Source organism: Macaca fascicularis, chromosome 20, assembly GCF_037993035.2.
Source record: "Macaca fascicularis isolate 582-1 chromosome 20, T2T-MFA8v1.1".
NCBI classification, from domain to species: Eukaryota; Metazoa; Chordata; class Mammalia; order Primates; family Cercopithecidae; genus Macaca; species Macaca fascicularis.
In genome coordinates, this window is record NC_088394.1 from 28239540 (window position 1) to 28265903 (window position 26364).

At 53.1% G+C, this 26364-nt stretch overlaps 2 protein-coding genes and 1 long non-coding RNA gene across 6 annotated transcripts in view; 2 read left to right on the forward strand and 1 right to left on the reverse strand.

Moving 5' to 3' along the window:
• The first annotated feature begins 1013 nt into the window (after positions 1-1013).
• CDIPT (CDP-diacylglycerol--inositol 3-phosphatidyltransferase) lies at positions 1014-6218 on the forward strand. 4 transcript variants are annotated; one of them, XM_074026932.1, is made up of 6 exons: positions 1014-1419; positions 1514-1648; positions 2842-3110; positions 3551-3632; positions 5056-5137; positions 5245-6218. In XM_074026932.1, the coding sequence occupies exons 2-6, from the start codon at positions 1517-1519 to the stop codon at positions 5388-5390; spliced, it is 711 nt and encodes a 236-aa protein (XP_073883033.1). In that variant the 5' UTR covers positions 1014-1419; positions 1514-1516; the 3' UTR covers positions 5391-6218. The 4 variants fall into 4 exon arrangements, with proteins under 4 accessions (XP_073883033.1, XP_005591641.2, XP_073883034.1 ...); XM_005591584.4 differs by having other exon boundaries at positions 2957-3110; XM_074026933.1 differs by lacking the exons at positions 2842-3110; positions 3551-3632.
• A 7808-nt stretch (positions 6219-14026) lies between these two features.
• On the forward strand, positions 14027-22060 carry LOC141409257 (uncharacterized). The gene is made up of 2 exons (XR_012428800.1): positions 14027-14277; positions 19094-22060. It is a non-coding gene; the product is annotated as an uncharacterized lncRNA (long non-coding RNA).
• The window catches only part of MVP (major vault protein), a 28027-nt gene continuing 18782 nt past the window's right edge, over positions 17120-26364 (reverse strand). Inside the window, exons 8-15 of the mRNA XM_005591582.5 lie at positions 24515-24796; positions 23140-23384; positions 22868-23065; positions 20568-20954; positions 19443-19559; positions 19135-19261; positions 17765-17953; positions 17120-17386 (exon numbers count right to left, since the gene is read on the reverse strand). Of these exons, the coding sequence (XP_005591639.2) occupies positions 17159-17386; positions 17765-17953; positions 19135-19261; positions 19443-19559; positions 20568-20954; positions 22868-23065; positions 23140-23384; positions 24515-24796 (1773 nt within the window). The 3' untranslated portion in view covers positions 17120-17158. The remainder of the gene's footprint in view (positions 17387-17764; positions 17954-19134; positions 19262-19442; positions 19560-20567; positions 20955-22867; positions 23066-23139; positions 23385-24514; positions 24797-26364) is intronic.

The window sequence follows — 26364 nt, forward strand, 5'->3', positions numbered from 1 at the left end:
CCACCATTCCCCGGGCCCAGGTTTAAACAAGGCCTTTAGAGGAACATCCCGCTGCCTCATTCTCTCTCTCAAGAAAAAAATAATAATAATAAACGTTGCTTTATATCTTCGGGAGTGAGAGGGAACTCCCGCAACCCCCCACCCCTCACCCCTTCGCCTGGTGGGCCTCTCGTTTTTTCCCTCTCAAGCCCCTTCCCAAGCTAAGGCAGCCAACTTCACGCCCCAGACCTGGCAGATGGGTGGAAACCTTGGGCTACTAGGCAGAAGGGGAGACGTGGAGGCCTAAGGACCTCTGGTATAGGTCGTGGGGGACGGGGAATGGGAGATGGGGAGGAAGGCTGGAAAAGGGGGAGCCGGCTCCGTGTTGCTACCGGCCGCTAAAAAACCCTTGGAGTCTGCGGAGGTTCCGCAGCCTCGTTGCTAGGAGATCAGGGGTTCTAGAACTAAAGACAGAGGAATTTCCTAGCTCGCCCCGTTTGCTCCTCCAGCCTCCCCTCAGTCCCCTCCAGTTGCCTCCTTGGGGGCAGTGACCCCAAGCGCCAGACGCTTGAGAAGTTTGGGAGGATGACGCAGGGTGGAGCCTGCGACCTAATCCTCCTATCACAAGGGGCACGCGAGAAGCAAGCCGGCTTCAGGGCGCTCTGGAGCCTCTCTAGCCGCCTGGAGCCTGCGAGAGCAAAGGCGGCTGCAGACTTAGGGGGCGGGGAGAAAAGTGAGGACTGCACCAAATATCCTGGCCTCTCGGGGATGCAAAGACTCAGAAGGAGGAATTTTATCGCCTTATTTTTGTCTCCAGGAAGTCACACCCTCCAGAAAAGGAAAGCAGATATTTTTATTCGGCCTCTTTCTCTTTTGCTCTTTCCTTTTCCATTTCTGCCTTTGCTCGACGTCAATGGTTCTTTCCTCCCTCTCCCCCTCTGCGCCTTGGTACGAGCCAAGGGAGAGGGGCGGAGGGAGGAAAAGGGAAAGGAAGCGAACAGGCCTTAAAAGGGCCGCAACTATTTTTTTAAGCCACTTTTTCCTCTCTCCAATTTTGCAACGGGGGGCGCGGACGAGGAGGTTCCCGAAAGCCACGCGCAGCTGGAGCAGCGGCGACCGCAGCTGGAGGCCCGGAGCGCCTGCGGGGCGGGCAGAGGCGAGGGGGTTGCGGGTAGGAAGGGCGGGCTGCGCGCCCCCCCTGCGCCCTGCGCGTCTCGGGGCCGGCCCATGCTCCCGACGGCTGCGGGATTCAGCATCTGGGGCCGGGTTGGGGCGGCGGGGTCCAGGGCGCAGGTGGTGCGGCCGATGAGCCGGGCCGGAGGCTGAGGCCGCGCGACGGGGCTGGGACAGCGCTGGCATCTTCAGAGCAGGCCCGGGGCAGCAAGGGAGGCGCTGCGATGCCAGACGAAAATATCTTCCTGTTCGTGCCCAACCTCATCGGTGAGTGCTGCCCGCGGCCCCGGGCCGGACTAGAGGGCGAGGGGCCTTGGCGGGCTCCCTAATCCTGCCCTGTTTCCCCGCGTCCCGTTCCAAGGTTATGCCCGGATTGTCTTCGCCATCATTTCTTTCTACTTCATGCCCTGCTGCCCCCTCACGGCCTCCTCCTTCTACCTGCTCAGCTGCCTGCTGGACGCTTTCGATGGACACGCTGCTCGCGCTCTTAATCAAGGTGACAGACACCCCTCTCAGCCAGCCTTGGGGCCCAACAACCCCCTGCTCCCTTCCCTGCCTCCTCAGGACCTCAGAGTCAGAGGGCTGTCATTCCCATCTCTGAAAAAAGCAGAACAGGATGGCCTGGGGTTTTTTGTTTTGTTTTGTGTTTTGTTTTTGAGACAGCGTCTCGCTCTGTCACAGGCTGGAGTGCAGTGGTGCGATCATGGCTCACTGCAGCCCCCATCTCCTGGGCTCAAGTAATCCTTCCACCTCAGCCTCCTGATTAACTGGGACTACAGGCGCGTGTCACCACACCTGGCTAATTTTTAAATTTTTGTAGAGACTGAGTCTTGCAGTGTCGCCCAGACTGGTCCCCAGCTCCTAGCCTCAAGCGATCCTCCTGCCTTCCTCCCAAAGTGCTGCGCCCAGCAAGAATGGCCTGATTTTGTAGCAGAAGGGATTTAAGCTAGCTCTTGAGAACTCACTGCTTGTGAGAGGTGTGGATTAGCAAGACATGACGTGGCCATGGCGCTGCTGGAGGTCTCTCTGAACACAAGTCCATTCAGGCCAGGGGCGGTGGCTCACGCCTGTAATCCCAGCACTTGGGAGGCCGAGGCGGGCGGATCACGAGGTCAGAAGTTCGAGACCAGAGTGACCAACATAGTGAAACCCTGTCTCTGCAAAAAATACAAAAATTAGCTGGCTTGGTGACGTGTGCCTGTAATCCCAGCTACTCAAGAGGCTAAGGCAGGAGAATTGCTCGAACCTGGGTGGCGGAGGTTGCAGTGAGCCGAGATTGTGCCATCACACTCCAGCCTGGGCGACAGAGCAAGACTCTGTCTCGGGGGAAAAAAAAAAAGTCCTATCAACAGGTGTTTCCTGGAGGCCTACTGTGTGCCCTGCATAAGTAGTTGGGGTTCCAGAAGGCATGCTTAGAGGGAGGATGGAGAGGGACGGGTGATGGCTCTTGGAGGGTTGACTAATTTTTTAATCTGTTCTTCAGACCCAACTCTAAGGCTTCCCCCGAGGCATCAAGTCTCTTTTTCTAGCCCTGGAGCCTTGGTTCTGGGGTTGATGAGCTGCAGACATAGCTTTCCTCTCCTCCTACCCTGTTCCCTTCACTCTCATGCCTTTCTCAGTTCATGCCATGGTGACCTTTGCCCACTTACCTCACACACAGCCCGTTTTCCAACCTGCGTTCCTCCCCAGGCAGGTGGACACTTCCAGTCTTCGTTTACACCCTGCATGAGAGTGATAAACCAAATATGGGCACCTGTCCTGCAGTCTCTGTGCCATAATAGCCCCTGCCCACCTAATCTTCCAGGAACTCGGTTTGGGGCCATGCTGGACATGCTGACGGACCGCTGCTCCACCATGTGCCTGTTGGTCAACCTGGCCCTGCTGTACCCTCGAGCCACGCTGTTCTTCCAACTCAGCATGAGTTTGGATGTGGCCAGTCACTGGCTGCACCTCCACAGGTCTGCCGCGATGCTGGGGGCCTTGGCCAGTTAGAGACACTACAGTGGGGTGGGCTGAGCTTAGATGGAAGGGTGTCTGGGATGGCACTAGGCGTCCTGGAAGGCTCCATTTTAGCTCTGCTTTGTAGAAGGACCCCAGGCAAACACGCCTCTCTTTAAAGCTTCAGTCATGTTTACAGTTGCATTAAGCAATTCTTAGGACTCTTCTGGCTGGATATTCTAGGATTCCAAATAGGTGACAGCTCATAGGAAGGGGCATAGGAGCTTTCAAATGTGGTATTTGAATCCTGACTCTGCCCCGAAATAGGTAACTGGCTTTGGGCAGGATATTGGTCCTTAGCCATGCCCAGTTTTCCATCTGTACAATAGGTGTTAACATGAGGATCTGATGCACGGTAGTGGTCATGAAACCTCATGGGTTCCCCTGTTTTCTCCCTAAGTTCTGTGGTCCGAGGCAGTGAGAGTCACAAGATGATCGACTTGTCCGGGAATCCAGTGCTTCGGATCTATTACACCTCGAGGGTAGGCATTTCCTGCACACCCCGCCCCTCAGGCTCTTGGCTGTGGGAAGCCCTGGGCTGAACCCTGGTCCTAGACTAGGAGAAGGCAAGGGCACAGAGCAGGGCCTGCCCAGTCACTCCAGGAGGAGGGGCCTGTAAGCTGAGGTGTGGAGGAGGAGGATTGGTGGGGAAGGCCTGTGTGAATTACTCCAGGGAACAAGTGGGAATGAGGCCTGCAAAGAGGAGGGACTGAAAGAGGAGAGGGAGATAAGCCAGAGAGGTTTGCAGGGCTGGAGTGTGGACTTGATTTCAGGAACACAGGCAGCCTCTGGAAGGATTTTTAAAAAGATAATGGCTAGGCATGGTGGCTCATGCCTGTAATCTCAGCGCTTTGGGAGGCTGAGGTGGGGGGATTGCTTGAGACCAGGAGTTTGAGACCAGCCTGGGCAACAAAGTGAGACTCTGTTTACACACACACACACACACACACACACACACACACACACACACACACAAACCCTTGAATTAGCTTAGCCAGGCACAGTGGTGCACGCCTGTAGTCTCTACTTAGGAGGCTAAGGTGGAAGGATTGCATGAGACCAAGGTTTTTTTTTTTGTTTGTTTTTTTTTTTTTTTTTTTTTTTGAGACGGAGTCTCGCTCTGTCGCCTGGGCTGGAGTGCAGTGGCCGGATCTCAGCTCACTGCAAGCTCCGCCTCCCGGGTTTACACCATTCTCCTGCCTCAGCCTCCCGAGTAGCTGGGACTACAGGCGCCCGCCAACTCACCCGGCTAGTTTTTTTTTTTTTTTGTATTTTTTAGTAGAGACGGGGTTTCACCGTGTTAGCCAGGATGGTCTCGATCTCCTGACCTCGTGATCCGCCCGTCTCGGCCTCCCAAAGTGCTGGGATTACAGGCTTGAGCCACCGCGCCCGGCCCTTTTTTTTTTTTTTGAGACAAAGAGTCTCACTCTGTCACCCAGGCTGGAGTTCATTGGCGCGTTACCGGCTCAGTGCAACCTCTGCCTGCTGGGTTCCAGCGATTCTTGTGCCTCAGCCTCCTGAGGACTACTAGGAGTCTAGGACTACTAGGACTACGGGCATGCGCCACCACGTTCGGCTAATTTTTGTATTTTTAGTAGAGAGGGATTTCGCCATGTTGGCCAGGCTGGTCTCAATCTCCTGACCTCAGGTGATCTGCCTGACTCAGCCACCCAAAGTGCTGGGACCACAGGCATGAGCCACCGCGCCTGGCTGAGACCAGGAGTTTTGAGGCTGCAGTGCTATGATCGTACCACTGCATTCCAGTCTGGATGACAGAGCGAGACCCTGTCTCTAAAAAAGAAAAAAAATAATAATCTGCTGAGATTGCACCCTCATTAGTGCTGGGGGGCAGGGGGTGGCACACGCCTGCCTCTTGCTAATGTGGTCTGTTTGCTGTGTGTGCAGCCTGCTCTGTTCACCTTGTGTGCTGGGAATGAGCTCTTCTACTGCCTCCTCTACCTGTTGCATTTCTCTGAGGGACCTTTAGGTATGAGATGAGGGGCGGGGCAGGAGGATGGGAGGGGGATCTGGGCTGCCCAGGGAGATGGAGGCCCCCTCCTTCGGGCCCCGAACTTCCCTGCTGCCTTCCTGCAGTTGGCTCCGTGGGACTGTTCCGGATGGGCCTCTGGGTCACTGCCCCCATTGCCTTGCTGAAGTCGCTCATCAGTGTCATCCACCTGATCACAGCTGCCCGCAACATGGCTGCCCTAGACGCAGCAGACCGCGCCAAGAAGAAGTGACGCAGGAGCCCCGGGTCCTGGCTGCCCACCTACCCTGGGAGTCTTGCTGTGCCACACAGCTCCCCACCCGCTGCTAGGAGGTCCCAGTCTCACGCCTTCCTCATGTGTTGTTCTACCTGCTGGGATGGGGGTCAGCCTCTCTTTGGTGACGTCATGTTCTCTGGGATCCCAAGAACCCAGGCCTCAAATCAGGGAGGTTACGCGGGAGGCCCCATGCATACAGGCGGTGCTCCTGGGGTGCCAGCACCGGGCAGTGTCATGCCCTGCTGGCTCAGCCCTGGGGTCCGAGATGCTAGGGACAGTTGAGTGAGGGAGATGGTGTGAGGGCCGCGTTTCCCGAAAGGCAGGGGAGTCAGACCTCCGCCCCCAGCTAGAGCAAGTCTGGGGCACCGTGCCTGGGAGGGAAGAAGCCGTCCACAGCCTTCCCCGTCGCCGGCTTCTCTGTCCTGCCTACCCTGGTCCTGGCGGGACTTCACTGTTTGACTTGCTTTCCTTTCAGATATTCTTGGCTCAGGGCCTGGGTTGAGGGAGCTTAGGGAAGGACGTCCGTCTGGGTGCTTTTCCTCCAGTTTGCTGGCTGGCTTCTCCGTCTATCCACAGTGACCTCACAGAGAGGCCCTCCTGCCTCCCACGCTCATGCAGTGTCCCCCACTTTTTTGATCTCACTGACCGTCTACATGTATTTATATTCTTGGTATTTTCTACCCTCACTGGAATATAAACTCCATGAAGGCACAAACTTTTCTTGTTCCCTTCTGTATCCCTAGAATAAGACCAACCTGAACCTGGCATATAGTAGCTGCTTAATAAATATTCGTCTGTCAGTGAGTTGGTTTCTCAGAGTGTGGTCCTTAGACTGCCTGTGGAATATTTCTATTTCTCTTTTTTCTTTCCTTTTCTTTTCTTTCTTTCTTTTTTTTTTTTTTTTTTTTCAGAGACAGAGTCCTACTCTGTTGTCCAAGCTGGAGTGCTCACTGTAGCCCCAAACTCCTGACCTCAAGTGATCCTCCCACCTTAGCCTCCCAAAGTGCTGGGATTACAGGCGTGAGCCACCAAGCCTGGCTGGATATTTCTTTAAAATGCAAATTCAAGCCAGGTGTGGTGGCTCACGCCTGTTATCTCAGCATTTTGGAAGGCCAAGGTTGGGTGGATTGCTTGAGTGCAGGAGTTCGAGGCCAGCCTGACCAATATGGTGAAACCCCATCTCTACAAAAAATACAAAAATTAGTCGGGTGTGGTGACATGTGCCTGTGGTCCCAGCTACTCAGGAGGCTGAGGTGCGAGGATGGCTTGAGCCTGGGAGGCAGGAGGGAGAGGTTGCAGTGATCCATAATAGTGCCATTCCAGCCTGGGAGGCAGAGCCAGGCAGTCTCAAAAAAAAAAAACAAAAAAACAACTTTGGCCCGTCTTGGAGGCTCACACCTGGCCTGTAATCCTAGCACTTTGGGAGGCTGAGGTGGGAGGATCACTTGAGCCCAGGAGTTCAAGACCAGCCTGGGTCACATGGCAGGACTGCGTCTCTAAAAAAACAAAAACAAAAATTAGCCAAGTGTGGTGGTGTATGCCTTAGTCCCAGCTACTGGGGAGGCTGCAGTGAGAGGACTGAATGAGCCTGGGAGGTCAAGGCTGTAGTAAGCCATGATCATGCTACTGTACTCCAGCCTGGACGACAGAACAAGATGTCTCAAAAAATAAAATAGGTGCAACTTCTTGGACCCTGCAGCCAACCTTCAGAGTTAGAGGCTCTAGGGATGGGCCCAGAAGCCTGCAATTTGAATGCCGGGGAATTCTTCCAGTAATGTTGAGAAACACTGTTCCCTCTTTTTGTGGGCTCTTATACTAGGCATTGTTCTGGGCATCTATCCCCTGCCATCTGTGGTTTTTAAACTAGTGTACCATATGCCAGACTCTGTGCTGGGGGTTCTTTGCAGATGTTACTCATTTTATCTGCATAATAGCTTAGCCAAGTGGCCCAAGAGGCCCCCGTGTCCAAGAGAGCGGAAATTTACCAGACATGTACTGAGCCTCAATTCCTGTGCTAGGCCCAGGGGATTCACTGGGTACTGGGCAGCTGGCTTGCCCTACAACAACACATGAAAGTGCTCGCTGGGGGTGGGAGTAGAAGACACCTAGGACCTGATCTAGGGTTTGGTGAAGGGGCTGGGTATCCCATGTAGAAGGCTGGTAGGGATTGGAGAGGGTTAGTGCAGAGGAGATTGGTTCTTAGCTGAGGGAATGGCATGGGAAGGCAGGGAGACCAGAGAGGCCCCTGGACTCTGCACCTCTTTCTCCTTCCTGTCAGCTCTTCTTCCAGCATGGTGGGTCCTCTGAGCACTCTCCGGCCCCAGAGCACAGAGCCCTCGGTCCGCCTGGGTCTCACGTCCCTGACTGGCTCCTGGGCTCCTTGATTCTAACCATTTACAGTGACATCAGAAATTGGAACAGATCTAGGCCGGGCAGAGTGGCTCACACCTGTAATCCCAGAACTTTGGAAGCCCGAGGGGTGGATCATTTGAGGTCAGGAGTTAAAGACTAGCCTGGCCAACATGGTGAAACCCCGTCTCTACAAAAATACAAAAATTAGCCAGGTATGGTGGTACACGCCTGTAGTCCCAACTACTCAGGAAGCTGAGGTGGGAGGATTGCTTGAACCCAGGAAGTGGAGGTTGCAGTGAGCCGAGATCATGCCACTGTACTCCAGCCCAACCAAAGAGCGGGGCTCCGTCTCAAAAATAATAATAATAATAATATTGGTGCACAAAGCAGGTGTGTTTCCAGTGCATCAGGCATCCCCTCATCCCCGCCAACCTGGTCTGCTCCAGTCAAGGTGGGTAAAAAAAAAAAAAAACAGATCTGGATCACAGGGCCTGGAGCACTAAGTGCTGGGGGTTGGGGGCTGGGAGAGCTGGTGAGAGGCGACGCAGAAGCCAGCTGGGGCAGCCTAGGAGCCCAGAGGACTTTAAAATTTTATTGTGGAGACAGGGTCTCTCTATGTCACCTGGGCTGGAGTGCAGTGGCATGATCATAGCTCACTGCAGCCTCGACCTCTCAGGCTCAAGCAGTCCTGCCTCAGCCTACTGAATAGCTGGGACTGCAGACATGCACCACCATGTCAGGCTAATTTTTATTTTTTTCTGCAGAGATGGGGGTGTCACTGTGTTGTACAGGCTGGTCTCAAACTCCTGACCTCAAGTGATCCTCCTGCCTTGGCTTCTCAAAGCGCTCGAATTACAGGTGTGAGCCACTGTGTCCAGCCCCTTTCCATATCTTAACACTCACTTTGTGTATGTCCTGTTCTGCTAACACAAGCTACCCTGCTCTAAGTGCTATTTGCATGCATTATCTTATCTCACGATTGTACAGTTGTACACAATACGACAGCCCTGTTACTGTCCTCATTCCCTAGAGAGGAAACAGGCCCAGAGAAGTGGCAGCCTGGCCAGTCTGGTTCCAGAGCCTGTACCTGAACACTTAACTGTACGTAGCACTTTCACACCAGCGGGCTTCTGAACGGCTGCATAGAAGGCCGGGCGTAGGCCGGGCGCGGTGGCTCACGCCTGTAATCCCAGCACTTTGGGAGGCCGAGGCGGGCGGATCACAAGGTCAGGAGATCGAGACCACAGTGAAACCCCGTCTCTACTAAAAATACAAAAAATTAGCCGGGCGCGGTGGCGGGCGCCTGTAGTCCCAGCTACTCAGGAGGCTGAGGCAGGAGAATGGCGGGAACCCGGGAGGCGGAGCTTGCAGTGAGCCGAGATCGCGCCACTGCACTCCAGCCTGGGCAACAGCGTGAGACTCTGTCTCAAAAAAAAAAAAAAAAAAAAAAAAAAAAAGAAGGCCGGGCGTGGTGGCAGGCACCCGTAATCCCAGCTACTTGGGAGGCTGAGGCAGGAGGATCGCTTGAACCCGGGAGGCAGAGGTCATAGTGAGCTGAGATCACACCATTGCACTCCAGCTCCAGCCTAGGTGACAGAGTGAGACTCTGTCTCAAAAAAAAAAAAAAAAAAAAATCAGTTTAACCTGGTCCTGCCACTGTGAATGGTGCTGTGGTAAATCATCTCGCACTTTTTGGGGGACACGTATAGGATGAACGTTGAGGGGCTTAAAGCAGGACAGTGACAGGGACAGACCTGTGCTTGAAGAAGCTATTGCTGCACAAAACTGAGGTGTGGCAGGTGCAGTGGCTCACGCCTGTAATCCCAGCACTTTGGGAGGCCAAGGCGGGCGGATTACGAGTTCAGGAGATAGAGATCATCCTGGCTAACACGGTGAAATGCCATCTCTACTAAAAATTACCTGGGCGTGGTGGCACGTGCATGTAATTCCAGCTACTCTGGAGGCTGAGACAGGAGAATCGCCTGAACCCAGGAGGCGGAGGTTGCAGTGAACCAAGATTGCCCTACTGTACTCCAGCCTGGAGACAGATGAGTCTCCGTCTCAAATAAACAAAAAACAAACAAAAGAAAAAACTGAGGTGTGTTTCCAGCTCATGAGGTACCTCCTACCTGGCCTGGTGCAGTCCAGGTAGGAGACTGGATCAGGGGCTGTCCCCGCGCCTGCCCTGCAGCCCTTTCTCCTTCCTGTCGGCTCTTCCTTCAGCACAGTGAGTCCTCTGAGCACTCTCCAGCCCCACAGCACAGAGCCCTTGGCCTGCCTGACTCCCATGTCCCTGACTGGCTCCTGGGCTCCTCGGCTCTAACCATTTACAGTGACATCAGAAGACTGTGTAGATCCAGCTACACTGAGTTGTTTTGAGACAAGGTCTCACTCTGTCGCCCAGGTTGCAGTGCAGTAGCTCCATCTTGGCTCTTCACAACACCCATATCCTGGGCTCAAGTGATCCTCCAGCTTCAGCCTCTTGAGTAGCTGGGACTACAGGCGGCACCACTACCCCCAGCTAATTATTTTTGTATTTTTTGTAGAGATGGGGTCTCCTTATGTTGCTCAGGTCGGTCTTGAATTCCTGGGCTCAAGTGATCCTCCCACCTCAACCTCCCAAAGTGCTGCAATTATAGGTATGAACCACCATGCCTGGTCATATATGATCTTTTTTTTTTTTTTTTGAGACAGAGTTTCACTCTTTTGCCCAGGCTGGAGTGAAGTGGTGCAATCTTGGCTCACTGCAACCTCTGCCCCTGGGGTTCAAGCGATTCTCCTGCCTCAGCCACTTGAGTAGCTGAGGTTACAGGCACCTGCCACCACGCCCGGCTAATTTAGTATTTTTAGTAGAGACGGGGGTTTCTCCATGTTGGTCAGGCTGGTCTCGAACTCCTGACTTCAGGTAATCCACCCGCCTCAGCCTCCCAAAGTGCTGGGACTGTAGGCGTAAGCCACTGCGCCCGGCCATATGTGATCTTAAAAAAGAGAGTTGGGGAGGAGAGTGTGAGCATGGCAGTCTAAAAGAATCTGCACCCGAGCATCCTGAGGCTTGTAGGGTAGCACTGAAGACTCACAGGAGGGCTTTTAAGTCCCCTTGGCCTACAGGGACATGGCTTGAAGTCAGTCTGGTGCCTGCATTCCATGTCTAGTGGCTGGCCGGGGCTCAGGAGGAACCTGCAGAGCCCTTGATCTGGAGGTGGGGAGTGGGGAAAAGCTGAGCTGACCTGGACCCTGAAGTCTCTATATTTGATCTAGGGAACACAGTGGAGTCACATTATATGTGCAGTAATAGCCTTCTGGAATTTAGCTATATGCCTTCAGAATAAATGAATGATCACCACGCCACTATGAAAGAAGTTTCATTTGTTTGTTCCACTCAGTGACTCCGACTCTGAGGGCAGGAGATCGGTACCTGTACATCTGCTGTTCCTCTAGGCAGTCTTCACTCCTCAAGGCTCTCCTTCTGTGATTAAAAATAACCCTAGCTACTGTAACAAACTTCAAGATGTGTAGTGCCTCAAACGTGATAGTTTATTTCTAGACTGGGTGTGGTGGCACACGCCTGTAATCCCAGCACTTTGGGAGGCCGAAACAGGAGGATCACTTGAGGTCAGGAACTTGAGACTAGCCTGGGCAACATAGCAAGTCCCCATCGCTACAAAAAAGTTAAAAAGTTGGCTGGGTGTGGTGGCTCACACCTATAATCCCAGCACTTTGGGAGGCCGAGGCGGGGGATCACCTGAGCTCAGGTGTTCAAGACCAGCCTGGCCAACATGGTGAAACCTCATCTCTACCAAAAATACAAAAATTAGCTGGGTGTGGTGGTGCATGCCTGTAGTCCAAGCTACTTGGGAGGCTGAGGCAGGAGAATCGTTTGAACCCGGGAGGCGGAGGTTGCAGTGAGCCGAGATCGTGCCACTGCACTCCAGTCTGGTGGCAGAGCGAGACTCCGTCTCAAAAACAAAAAAAAAGAACACTATTTCTAACTCATATTAAATCTTAATCAGATGCTGCCGACCGGGAGACAGCTCTCCTGCAAGTTGTGATTCAGGGATTTGGGCATCTCCTGTTCTGTGGTTCTGCCATTTTCAACACGTGGCTCCTGGGACTGCCCAGCTTGTTTGCATCATGTAGGCAGATGATGTGCCTGGAGGTTGCAGGAGCCAAGTTATTATGGAAAGACAGGAAATTAGCACTTGTTACTTCCAATTCCATTCCATTGGCTACAACTCGATCACGCAGCAGCGTCTAAGGACAAGGGAAGCTGGGACACAGATTAGTTATGGGTCTAAGAGGAAGAGGCAACTGATTTGGTAAACAACATCTTACCATGCTGAATGTGTTTCCTGTTGAAAGATACAGATTTTTCTTATAAAAAGGGTCCTTCCACACATCAATTACTTTGGTATTCAACCAAAGAAAAGTCATTTGTTCTAGTGCTAGACAAAAACAGGCTGTGTTGAACTTCATCAGAGATCACACTGTTCTCTATGTATGTATGTTTTTTGAGACAGGGTCTCACTCTGTTACCCAGGCTGGAGTCCAATGGTGCTGTCATAGCTCACTGCAGCCTCAAATTCCTGAGTTCAAGTGATCCTCCTGCTTCAGCCTCCTGAGTAACTGGGACTACAGGCACATGCCACCACACCTGGCTAATTTAATCTAAAAAAAAACTTTTTATGGGCCCAATTTTTAAGGTATAAAAAACTAGGGCCGGGCACTGTGGCTCATGCCTATAATCCCAGCACTTTGGGAGGCCGAGGTGGGCGGATCACCTGAGGTCAGGAGTTTGAAACCAGCCTGGCCAACATGGTGAAACCTCATCTCTACTAAAAATACAAAAATTAGCTGGGTTTGGTGGCAGGCACCTGTAATTCCAGCTACTTGGGAGGCTGAGGCAGGAGAATCACTTGAACCCAGGAGGCAGAGGTTGAAGTGAGCCAAGATTGTGCCATTGCACTCCAGCCTAGGCAACAGTAGCAAAACTGTCTCAAAAAAAACACAAAAAATACAAAAAGTAGCCAGGTATGGTGGCAAATGCCGTAATCCCCACTACTCAGGAGGCTGAGGTGGGAGAATGGCTTGAACCTGGGAGGCAGAGGTTGCAGTGAGCCGAGATTATATCACTGCACTCCAGCCTGGGTGACAAAGCAAGACTCTTAAAAAAAAAAAAGGAAAAAAAAATTCAATATATATTTTAGGCTTCTTTCAGAAAACAGGTTGCTTCGGGCCACCCCAAGCCCCTAGGATGAAATTCAAAATATTTAGCCACCATACCAGAGCAAAACCCTGTCTCAAAAAAAAAAAAAAAAAAAAAAAAAGAGATTAAGTCTAATAATTTAATTTAAAAAATTTAAAGTTAAAAAATTAATCTAGGCCAGGCGCGGTGGCTCAAGCCCATAATCCCAGCACTTTGGGAGGCCGAGACGGGCGGATCACAGGGTCAGGAGATCGAGACCATCCTGGCTAACATGGTGAAACCCCGTCTCTACTAAAAAATACAAAAAACTAGCCGGGCGAGGTGGCGGGCGCCTGTAGTCCCAGCTACTCGGGAGGCTGAGGCAGGAGAATGGCGTAAACCCGGGAGGCGGAGCTTGCAGTGAGCTGAGATCCGGCCACTGCACTCCAGCCTGGGGGACAGAGGGAGACTCTGTCTCAAAAAAAAAAAAAAAAAAAAAAAAAATTAATCTAAAAAATATATATATTTTTTGAGAGAGGCTCACTGTATTTCCAGCAAGTCCCGTCTTCCCCACTCTATGGCCTGTGCTGGGCCCCTCTTCATGCATATCATTTTTTTTGAGATGGAGTTTTGCCCTCTCCCAGGCTGGAGTGCAGTGGTGTGATCTCAGCAGACTGCAGCCTCTATCTCCCGGGTTCAAACGATTCTCCTGCCTCAGCCTCCTGAGTAGCTGGAATTACAGACATGTGCCACCAAGCCTAGCTTTTTTTTTTTTTTTTGCATATTTAGTAGAGACAGGGTTTTGCCATATTGGCCAGGCTGGTCTTGAACTCCCAACCTCAGGTGATCCATCTGCTTCGGCCTCCCAAAGTGCTGGGATAACAGGCATGAGCCACCACACCCAGCCCCGTGCATACAATTTAGAGCAGTTTCCCCTGTGACCTATGGGATCTTACAATCCTGTGAGGTACACGAAGTAGTCAGGATAGGCTAGGTTATGCTGTGGTAACAAAACCCCTCAAGTCTCAGTTGCTTAATACAGCAAACATTTCTCACTCTTGCCACATGTCTGTTGCAGGTCAGCCGTGGCTGCGCCTCACACCATTTTCTCCCTGGGACCCAGGCAGTTGGAGCAGCCTCCACTTGGAACATTGTTGGTCACCCATTTATACGGAAGAGGGAAGAGTGGGCATGTGATGTCGTTCGCCCATTCCCCGGAATGGGGATGTTGTCTCCCCATTTCACTGGGGAGAGCCAAAGCCTGATCACCAACTGAGGTCCACGTGGAGACATCAAGGCATGGATTGGAAATGAGTCCAGAGCTCTTAGGTGAGGTCAGAGCTGGAGTAATGGATTCGGAGGTCAGTGGTATAGAGACCATCTAAGGTCATGCGACTGGACAAGAATGTCGGCATGAGAAGCGGGCCTCAGGGAACCCACAAATCAGAGGCTGAGAGAAGCGAGAAAGAAAACTAGAACAGGTGACATCAAGAAAGCTCAGCATGGGAGGAATGGCCAACTGTGCCAAGTGACTGGTCAACTACTGGATTTAGCAACGGGACATTACTGGTGACACTGAATAGAGCAGTTTCCGTAACATAAGGGGCAGAAACAGGAGCTACCTGGGGTGTTTTTTTGTTTTTGTTTTTTTGAGTTGGAGTTTTGCTTTTGTTGCCCAGGCTGGAGTACAATGGCGCAATCTCACTCACTACAACCTCCACCTTCTGGGTTCAAGGGATTCTCCTCCATCAAACTGCCAAGTAGCTGGGATTACAGGCACCCACCACCACACCTGGCTAATTTTTGTATTTTTAGTAGAGACAGGGTCTTACGATGTGTTGGGATTACAGGCGTGAGCCACCATACCTGGCCCTATCTGGAGTGGTTTGAAGAGATGAGAGATGAGGAATGTAAAGTGAGACCACAGAGATCTCTGGAAAAATTTAGCTGTTATGGAAAAAGGAGAGGTGGGAAGTAGACGGGCTCATAGGGTTAAGGGAGTTGTTTTATATGGACAGAGTAGACATGTCTATATCCTGATGACGATGATGCAGGAGAGAAGAAATTGTTGGCATATCAGCTGGGTGCAGTGGCTCACACCTGTTATCCCAGCCCTTTGGGAGGCCAAGGCAGGTGGATCACTTGAGGTCAGGAGTTCATGACCAGTCTGGACAACATGGCAAAACCTCACATCTACTAAAAATACAAAAATTAGCAGGGCATGGTGGTGCATGACTGTCACCTCAGCGACTCGGGAGGCCGAGGCAGGAGAATCACTTGAATCCATGAGGCAGAGGTTGCAGTGAGCTGAGATCACGCCACTGCACTCCAACCTAGGCGACAGAGCGAGACTCAGTCTCAAAAAAAAAAAAGAAAAAAAAAATTGACAGCACAGGAGAGGACGGCAATCAGGGAAGGAATGCAGCCCTCCCTCCTAGAGCCCAAGGAGAGGAACCCAGTGTGGGAACAGGAGGGAGGACAGAGTACAGATGCCAACAGTTTGTTAGGTTTGTTGCTGGAAAGGGCCTTCCTACCCAATTTGCTTCTATTTTCTCAAAGAGGTGAGAGAAAGTGGGCAGGGGGTGTAGGTGGCTGAGAGGAGAGGTGGTGTGAATGGTTGTCTCGAAGTGGATCGCACACAAGACAGAGCAGCACAGTCAGAGGAGCTGCACCTCCCTCAATATTTGTTCCTATGAGCTTAAAATAAGATCAGTCAGCTCCACGGGGTGTTCCTCCTCCAGCAACGTGCAGCTGGTCAGGGGCAGGGCAGAGAGGGAGGGAGGTGAGTTCAGTGGGGACAGGGCTTTTTCCACTAAATATTACAGGAAGGGAAAGATGAGGGAGTTAGAGAGGCTTTTAGGGGGTTTTTATAGAGACAGGGTCTCCCTCTGTCACCCAGGCTGGAGCGCAGTGGTATGATCATAGCTCACTGTGGCCTCCAACTTCTGGGCTCAGGCAATCTTCTCACCTTAGCCTCCCAAGTAGCTGGGAACACAGATGCATGCCACAATATCTGGCTTTTTTTTTTTGTAGAGATGGGGGTCTTGCTATGTTGCCCAGGCTGGTCTTGAACTCCTAGTCTCAAGTGATCCTTGTTCCTTGGCCTCCCAAGGTGCTGGGGTTACAGGCCTAAGCTCCCACACTCAGTTCCTAGAATCTTTTTATTTCCTCGGCAGAGACTGGGCGGGCCTGTCACCTACAACTCTACCTGGCCCCAAAGGACTGGTGCACCCAGGCTGACTACACCTGGATCCTTCTCTCAAATGAGGACCCCTTACTGGTTGTGGGGGAGAGGGTAGGATAAGGGCAACCCCCCTTCAGTGCTCCCAAAGAGCCCAGACCAGAAGCTCAAGGAGATGCCCAATTTCTACTGCCCTCGGCAGGGTCCTCCTCCCCAACCTGACACCCCGACCTGGGAAGGGACAAGTGCACAGCACCGGGTGCAAGCCTGGCACGTCCGATGGCGCTGCGGGCACTACCAGCAGGTGGCGCCGGAGAGCGCCTCCCCGATGGGAAGCTGGGCTGCATCTGCCACAGCTGAAGGGTTAGATGCTGAGAGCTACAGGGCAGCTGGGCTCCTGGAGAACCAGTGGTGAGATGTTGCCAGTGTGGGCCCCGTGGCCCTACCTGTGGTATCATCGCCCCTATCTGGGCTCTAGAAAGCCGGCAGCCACTCCGTGCACAAAGCTTTGGGGCCACATTCCTACTGGGTGACTTCCAGCTCATCCTCCCCCTGCCTTGGGGTCCTCTCCCCTTTATGGAGAACAGTCTCCTGTAACTATCTAAAGATGTCGGCCGGGCACGGTGGCTCACACCTGTAATCCCAGCACTTTGGGAGGCCAAGGCACGTAGATCGCCTGAGGTTGGGAGTCCGAGACCAGCCTGGCCCAACATGATGAAACCCCGTCTCTACTAAAAAGTACAAAAATTAGCCAGGCATGGTGGCACGTGCCTGTAATCCCAGCTACTCAGGAGGCTGAGGCAGGAGAATCACTTGAACCTGGGAGGCAGAGGTTGCAGTAAAAAGAGATGGCACCATTGCACTCCAGCCTGGGTGACAGAGCAAGACTCCACCTCGAAAAAACAAAAAGATGCCAGGAGCACCTCCCCTCCCCACCATTAAGCTCTCTGGTGATCCCAACCAATATCAGACAAGAGAAAAGCATTGAAATTTTAAATGCCCAGAAACATCCATTGTATTAATCAGGGGTTAGCGCAGTACAGGCACCACGTGGTTGTCTCCAGGAGCTTGAGGGGCCTGAGCAGGCTGGGGGGACATCCCCTCCCTGGGGCTGGGCCCACTGGACACCCTTCTGCCCAGGGGCTGACCCTCGGGCCCCATCCCCAGCAGCCCAAAGGCCGTGCTGAAGAGGTTGATGGGAGTGGAGCCATCGGTGATGAGGGTTGATTTCAGGCCCAGGGACTGGAGCAGTTTCACCTGGAAGGCGAGAACAGGAGGAAGTTTAGATGGGTGTCAAACCCTGCCCACTTCAAAGTGACCCTCCTTAAGTCAGCTGATTTGAAGGGTCACCTCCCCTGCATTTGACCACCCTGCTTGACTGCCTTGGAAACGCTTGTCGCAGACTGGTGTCCCATCCATTTCCTGTCTCCTCCAAGCTCTGGCTCACTGCTGGGTCTAGTAAAGTGCCTGATGTTGATGCAGCGTGACACTGCGTGAATGACCCGTGATGCAGGGACAGGTCACTCACCCCCTCCATTCCCCACCATCTTTCCAGATGTTGTGTTTTCCGCCTTGGCTCTGCCTTCCTGGTTCCAAGGTTGGTCCTGAAACCAACACGCCTTCCCCAACTCTCACCTGCATCTCAGGCCCAGCCACAGCAAGGTCCCTGATGGTGCTGGGGCCTATGGCCTCTGTCATCTGCTTGAACTTCTTCACCTCCACCTCAGCCAGCTGCTGAGCCTTGCTCACCTCCAGCTCCAGCTGGGCCCGGGCATAGACCAGTTCCAGCTCTCGGACCTTCTGGACCCGCTGGAGCTCAGCCTCCTGGAAGGGGAAAAATCCAGCATTATATTTTGACCCAGGCTGGAATGCAGATCAGGACTCACTGCAGCCTTGAACTCCTGGCTCAAAGGATCCTCCTGCCTCAGCCTCCTGGGTAGCTGGGACTACAGGAACATGCCACCACACCCAACCAATTAAATTTTGTTTTTGTAGAGATGAGGTCTTGCTATGTTGCCCAGACTGGTCTTGAATTGGTCTCGACCTGTCCTCAAATGATCCTGGGGTTACAGGCATGAGGCACCATACTAGGTCTCTCTTTTTTTTTTTTTTTTTTTGAGACAGAGTCTCGCTCTGTCGCCCAGGCTGGAGTGCAGTGGCCGGATCTCAGCTCACTGCAAGCTCCGCCTCCCGGGTTCACGCCATTCTCCTGCCTCAGCCTCCCGAGTAGCTGGGACTACAGGCGCCCGCCACCACGCCCGGCTAGTTTTTTGTATTTCTTTTAGTAAAGACGGGGTTTCACCGTGTTAGCCAGGATGGTCTCGATCTTCTGACCTCGTGATCCGCCCATCTCGGCCTCCCAAAGTGCTGGGATTACAGGCTTGAGCCACCGCGCCCGGCCTAGGTCTCTTTTTACATTTATTTTTATTTACTTATTTTTGAGGTGGAGTTTTGCTCTTGTTGCCCAGGCTGGAGTGTAGTGGCACAACGTCAGCAATATGCAACCTCCACCTCCTGGGTTCAAGCGATTCTCCTGCCTCAGACTACTGAGTAGCTGGGATTACAGGTGCATGCCACCACACCCAGCTAATTTTTTGTATTTTTAGTAGAGATGGGGTTTCACCATATTGGTCAGGCTGGTCTTGAACTCCTAACCTCAGGTGATCCACCCACCTCGGCCTCCCAAAGTGCTGGGATTACAGGCGTGAGCACCCGGCCTCTTAATGGGATTTCGAGCATTAAATAAGATCATGCGTATGAGGCACACGCAGCGCTTGTGCCAAGGTGGACAGTGCATGAGCGCCCAGCTGCAAAATGGGTGTTCTAATCCTTACCTTCCAGCAATGGAGTCAATGAATCCTATAAGGCAAAGGACTTTGTCAAATACAAAGTACTTGGATAGGATGCTGGGGGACCTGGTGTCCTATACAGTCTCAGGGACTGTAGGGAATGGGTCTTTTCCAGGTCTCAAGGCCACCTCCTTCTTGATGCCTCCTCCTACTCACCGTCTCGATGGCCAAGGCCTGTGCTTTCAGCTTGGCCTGCAGCACAGACCCTTCTCCCTCAATCCGGGCTGCCTCTGCACGGGACTCGGCCTCCGCCTTGGCAGTCCCGGTGCTCTCCACGGCCATGCTGGAGAGAAGGCAGAGTCAGGTAAGACCCAGGAGACAGCCCAGTCCCCCCATGGCCTTGACTTACGCTGTAGCCGTGCACTATCTCATCCACACCTCCCAACCCTGGCCTGCTGCCCCCACTGGCTGCCGTCCCAAGACCCTCAGCCCCTGCCAGTCTCCTCCTCTAGTTTTCAACCCACCTCAGAGCCTCCAGCTCCAAGAGTTCCTTGCGAGCTTTCTCAGCTTCTGACTGGTCCAGGATCTTCTGCCGCTCAAGCCGGCCGCGGGCTTCCTGCTCCAATCTCTGAGCCTCGTGCCTGGAGGAGACGGAGTACAGGTGAGAGGCTGGCATGGGGCTGGAGCAGGAACAGGAGCGCCAAGGGCAGAGACCACCAACGAAACCGGTGCCGGGGACAGACCCCGGCCCCTAGAAGGCACCCGATACGCAACTCAACCCAGAATGGTATATGCGTCACACGCCAGTGTCATTCTGGGCCCGACAAATGCAGGCATGACCATAGTCCCTGCTTTCACGCCACTTGAGTGGGGGAAAAAACAAGTACACAAGGAGGATTTCAGACAGTGACAAGTATCTTGAAGGTAGTGAAGTGGGAGAGACCAGGCAAAGAGGTTGCTATTCAGCTGTGAGAGAAAGAAAACGGTTCCCCAAGGAGGGGATCTTTGGGCTGAAACTAGGAGGAGCCTGCCTGGAAGGGAGCCTGGGGGCTGGTGGGGGGAAGCTTTCTGGGCAGCAGGAAAAGCCATTGCAAAAGGCCTTCAGGTGGGTCCCAACTGTGCACTGAAGGAGCAGAGGAAGCCAGTGGGGCTGGAACATGTCAGCTGGAACAAGTTCTGGGGGCAAGGAACATGGAAGGGGGAGGCTAGAAGGCAAATTGGGGGAGGTCGGCTGGACCTGCCGGACAGAGTTTGGGTTTTATCACATGCAAGATGAGAGGCTGCAGGAATCGCATCTGATACGTGTTTTTTTTTTTTTTTTTTTTTTTCCTTTTGAGACAGGGTCAGTCTCCCATGCCTGTTGCTCAGGCTGGAGTGCAGTGGCGCAATCATGGCTCACTGCAGCCTCAAACTCCTGGCTTCAAGTGATCTTCCTGCCTCAGCCTCTCACAGTGCTGTAATTATGGGCATGAGCCACGGCGCCCAGCCTGATTCACATTTTAAGTGGATCACCAGATCTGTCGGGTAGGGAATAGACCCTTGGGGGTAGAGATGGCAGCAGGCAGTCCATAGGGGATGCCAGGTTATCCAGGTCCCAGCAGTGGCCTGCCATGGGCATTATGGGCAGCCGAGCTCCCAGCCTCACTCACTTGGCCGCTGCTTCCTGGGAGTTGGTGGTGATCTCGATGGCCAGCTGGACGCTGCGTTGCAGGGCGTCCCGGGTTCTCTGATCTACAGGCTCCACCGACTGCACGTCCACACTGCTGACCACCAGCCCGTTTTGGGGGAAGACAGCCCGGTCCCGGGGCCTGGGCAGGGCCATGCCGTCGGGGCCTTTGGCTTCTGAGGTCTCAAAGCCAAAGACAGCAGTGCGAATGATGCGGGCTGAGTTCTTATGAAAGTCATCGAAAGTGACAGAGGCCACGGCCCCCCGCACCCGGGATGCGATGGCCTTGCAGGCATCACCTACAAAGTCTGGCACTGAAAAGAGCTTGGCCGTCTCTTGGGGGTCCTTCCGATCATTCACCTCAAAGTGCCTGTGAACAAACAGGCCCAGAATGGGGAAGCTGCTTTCACCCAGGAATCTCTCTTTTTCAGAAGAGACAAGGTCTTGCCATGTTGCCCAGGCTGGTTTTGAACTCCTGGGCTCAGGCAACCCTCCCACCTCAGCCTCCCAGAGTGCTGGGACTACACATGTGATCATGCCCAGCCAGCAACTCTCTCCGAGAAGAACTTCAACGCCCACCCTGTGTGGCTGGGCAGGGTCCCTCACAATAGAGAGTGCTAATATATGCCTGGTAAGATCCTAAAAACTTAACACATGTTCTCCTTTAATCTGCTCAGCCACCCTATGAGATGGTGATGATCACCACCCCCATTTTACAGATGAGGAAGTAGAGGTCCAGAGAAGTCAAGTGGCTGGCCCAAGACTTGCCATATGACATGTGACAAGCCAGAAAACTGAACCAGGCACCTGCTTCTGGGGCCTATGCTCTTAACTATGGTGTTGTAGTGCCTGGGAATATGTCAGCAGCTGTCTACCGCCATCAGGGCACTGGCTGCTCTAAGCTAAGAGGCGAGGGGCATGCTTGGGAGTGTTGAACATTCTTTTTGGAGACAGTCTCGCTCCATCGCCCAGGCTGGAGTGCAGTGGCACAAACTGGGTTCACTGTAACCTCCGCCTCCTGGGTTCAAACGATTCTCCTGCCTCAGCCCCTTGAGTATCTGCGACTACAAGCTGGGACTACAGGTGCCCACAACCATGCCCGGCTAATTTTGTATTTTTAGTAGAGACAGGGATTCACCATGTTGGCCAGGCTGGTCTCAAACTCCTGACCTCAAGTGATCTGCCTGCCTCAGTCTCCCAAAGTGCTGGGATTATAGGCATAAGCCACCACACCCGACTTTTCTTTTTTCCTTCTTCCTTCCTTCAAGACAGGGTGTCTGTGGGTCTCTGTTGTCCAGGCTAGAGTGCGGAGGCACAGTCATAGCTCACTGCAGCCTCAAACTCCTGGGCTCGGGCAATTCTCCCAACTCAGCCTTCCAAGTAGTTGAATCTATAGACATGTACCACCATGCCCAGCTAGTTTATAAATTTTTTTTGTAGAGAGAGTCTTGCTATGTTACTCAGCCTAGTCTCAAACTCCTGGCAGTCCTCCCACCTCAGCCTCCCAAAGTGCTGGGATCACAGGTGTGAGCCACCGTGCCTGGTCATTAACACTGTTTCTGTACATGACTTATCTCACCCAGTCCTAATAGCTGCTATTGAGCTCTGACCAATACAGGCACTGTTCTAACGCTCATTGCATCCTTTCAATGGCCTTGTGAAGGAGGTAATGCTGTCTTCCTCATGTTACAGATAGGGAAACTGAGGAAAGCACCCTGTCCCTTGTCCAGGTCCATAGGCTGCAAACAGCAGGGCTGGGGCGCAGGTCAGGGTGGTCAGTTTCAGAGCTTGTGTTCTCGCCACCCACTCGCACTGCCCACTCCCGCCGGCTGTGTCCCATGCATCTTTTAACAGCCTGGCAGTTAAGCATTTGGCTGCACGCACGCTGGGAGCTTAGCTGGGGTAGTGTCCTGCCACCGGATCCCTGAGTCCTGACTCCAAGAGGTGAGCCCACGCCTTCCCTGGATTTGCGTGAACTCCTGGGTTCCCTCTTGACCTCGGCACTGAATGAGGTGTCCTGCCCTCATGAGGAGCCCAGCACTTCACCTCCTTTTCTTGGGGTTCCTAGGCTGCACCCAGCAGGAACCCTCACCCACTGCTTACCTGGTTTGGTTTTTTTTGTTTAGAAACAGGATTTTGTTCTGTCACCCAGGCTGGAGTACAGCGGGGCCATCATGGTTCACTGCAGCCTGGACCTCCTAGGCTCAAGCAATCCTCCCACCTCAGCCTCCCAAAGTGCTAGGATTCCAGGAGCGCACCCCCGTGCCCTGTCCCCGTTTTTACCAGTTGTAGGCCAGCTGCAGTTGCAGCCTGGCATGATCCGCCGTCTCAATGGTGATGACATCGGTGAAGAAGTCAGGCCCCAGCAGCAGGCAGAGCGCACGGCGGGCATGGGGACGCTTGGGCCGCCCAGCCGAGAGGGACAACACCGTGAACTGCTCCTCAGGACCCAGAGACACCAGCTCAGGCCCAAAGACCACGCTGCAGAGACAGCCAGGAGTCAGAGTCAGACCTGTGGAGAGCCGCCCCCTACCCCCTGCCCTGCCAGCGCTCACCGGGCTCGCTTCTCTCGGTAGTCGTACACCTGCACGGCAGCGTTGTGGGGCACGCGGTAGCTGACCACGCGGGTCTTGTTCCGGGGCGCCAAGGGCTGGAGGCTCTTAGCTGTGTCCTTCTCACCTCTGTCTGCCAGAGGGTCCTGCCCCTTGTTCAGCAGCTCCTCCACCCCGGGAGGCAGCTCCTTCTCCCACAGGACTTCGTCTTGGGTCAGCATGTAGGTGCTTCCAATCACAGCGCGTACCTTGAGACGAGAACAGGGAGGGACGCTGCCCGTAAGGGTGGAAGGGAGGAAGATCCGCCCAGCTGTCCTGAAGCACAGCCCATCCATGGAAGGCGCGGCGCGAGGTTAAACACCTTCTCTGCCGGGAGACCAGGCTCCAGCCCGGGTTTGCCATCTGTTGTCATCGTGGGCTAACTACCTCACCCCTTGGGCTTCAGTTTCCTCATCTGTCAAGTGGACTTGGTGGTGGCTACCTTGCAGGGTCTAGGGGTGAATGACATCTCACATGTCTAGCTCAAACAGCTCTTGGCAGAGAGAAGGTGCTCAATGTTATTTCTAGAATCTTCCTTCATGGGACAGTTTGGAGGGCACCCCAGGGACGGTGAAGTAGGTCATGTACACGGATGCTCCCTCGGATTTCGAGCTGGACTTCCAGCTTGGATTCTTAGAGGAGGTTGGAGATGTGGCCCGAGGTCAAATCAAGGTCAAGGTTTTAGGTGAAGCAGCAAAAATGAAAGATTCCAGTGGGATATGGGCATGAGGGAGGAGGTCCTTCCTGTTCCCTGGCCACCCCATCAGACCTTTACATGCTGGGAACCAGATCTGCTGTGGGACAGGGTCCCCGTCTTAAACCCCCGCTTGTCCTCTTAGTGGAGGTTCTAATATTTTTTTTGGAGATGGAGTCTCACCCTGTCACCCTGGCTGGAGTGCAGTGGTGTGATCTTGGCTCACTGCAACCTCTATCTCCCAGCTCAAGCAATTCTCCTGTCTCAGCCTCCCAAGTATCTGGGACTACTCGGACCACCACCACACCTGGCTAATGTTTGTATTTTTAGTAGAGACGGGGTTTCACCATGTTGGCCAGGCTAGTCTTGAACTCCTGCCCTCAGGTGATTCGCCCGCCTCAGCCTCCCAAAGTGCTGAGATTACAGGCATGAGCCACCGCACCCGGTCGGTTCTAACATTTCAAATGAGATATTTAAGGCAGGATGGCAAACACTCCACGTAGTACCTTCCCCCAACCAGAGAGCCGACCTGATGTGGCTCTCCATGCTGCTGAAGTCCCTGCTCACCTCTCCCACACACCCAGAAAAAGCCACCACCAAGGCCAAGGCCACGTGGCAGCACCACCACCCACCCCCAGCCATTACCTTTCCAGTCTTGACATCCTGCACATAGATGCCCTCGTTCTCATCTAGAGGGATGGCCTGGCGCTCCTCCACCACCTCCACCTTGGCAGATGGCACATACTCCAGGGGTCCACGGATGAGCCAGTGGTCCCCAGCCTGGTGTGAGACCTTCTCTTCATCCTCCCCCTCCTCCAGGGGCTGCAGGGCCCTCAGCAGCAGCCCTTGCTGCTCCGACAGCACGTATACATCCTGGATGCCTTGTTCCAGCTGCTCTCCCGGCTGGAGGAAGAAAGACTTCTCTCCCTAGTGGGGAGACGTGCGGTTAGGGGCAGGGCCTTTAGGGTTGCGGGTGCCTCCGATGGCACCTCCCCAGCCCCGCGCTGTCTCAGGCCTGTGTGGAGGACAGGAGCCCCAGAAGCCCGCCACCACCCCCACATCATAATACAGTGAGGCACCGTCTGGACTGTGAGGCTCTACACAAACGTCTGCCGAATCTCATCTGCTCAAACGTGTCCTTGAAAGATTCCATAAACTGTCAGAACCTGGATCCACGCACGCTAAACCATTAAAAAAATCAACCTGTTTTTTCTTCTTTCTCCCAGGCTTTGTTTTCTAGAGATGGTGTAACCTAGGGCTCAACAAACTCTGGTTTTCAGGCCAAATCTGGATTCTGCCTTTTTTTTTTTTTTTTTTTTTTTTTGAGACAGTCTTGCTCTATTGGCCAGGCTGGAGTGCAGTGGCATGATCTCAGCTCTCTGCAGCCTCAACCTTCCAGGCTCGAGCAATCCTTCCAGCACAGCCTCCCAAAGAGCTGGGACTACAGATGCGCGTCACCACACCCAGCTAATTTTTGTGTGCTTCGTAGATGATGGGGTTTTGCCATGTTGCCTAGGCTGGTCTCAAAGTCCTGGACTCAAGCGATCTGCCCACCTCAACTTCCCGAAGTGCTGGGATTATAAACGTGGGCCATCATGCCCAGCACTGCCTGTTTTTTTTTTTTTTTTTTAATTTTATTGAGATATAATCCACATATGAAATTTTCCCACCTAGAGTATACAATTCACAATTCAGTTGTTTTAGTATACTCAGAGTTGTCCAACCATCACTACTATGTTAAGTCTAGAATATTTTCATCATCACCCTGAAAAGAAATCCTGTACCTAGAAGTTACTTCTACTCCCCACCCACCCCACCCATCACTAGTCTATTTTATGTGTTTACCTATTCTGGACATTTCATATAAATGGAATCATGCAATATGTCAATATGTGGTCTTTCATGTCTGGCTTTTTTTTTTTTTTTTTTTTTTGAGATGGAGTCTCGCTCAGCAGCCCAGGCTGGAGTGCAGTGGTGGGATCTTAGCTCACCGCAACAACTGTCTCCCGGGTTCAAGGGATCCTCCCGTCTCAGCCTCCCGAGCAGTAGCTGGGACTACAGGCACCCGCCATCATGCCCAGCTAATTTTTGTGTTTTAGCAGAGATGGTGTTTCACCATGTTGGCCAGGCTGGTCTTGAACTCCTGACCTCAGGTGATATGCCTGCCTCAGCCTCCTAAAGTGTTAGGATTACAGGCGTGAGCCACCGCATCCGGCCGGCTTCTTTCACTTAGCATAACGTTTTCAATTTTATCCATGTTGTATCACCTATAAGTATGTCATTTCTTTCTTTTCTTTTCTTTTTTCCTAGAGACAGGATCTCATTCTATTGCCTCAGGCTGAAGTACAGTGGCACAATCCTAGCTCACTATAGCCTCCACTTCCTGGGATCAAGCGATTTTCCCACTTTAGCCTCCCAAGTACCTGGGACTACAGGTGTGCCACCGTGCCTCGCCAATTTTTTAAAGTTTTTGTAAAAATGGGGTCTCACTATGT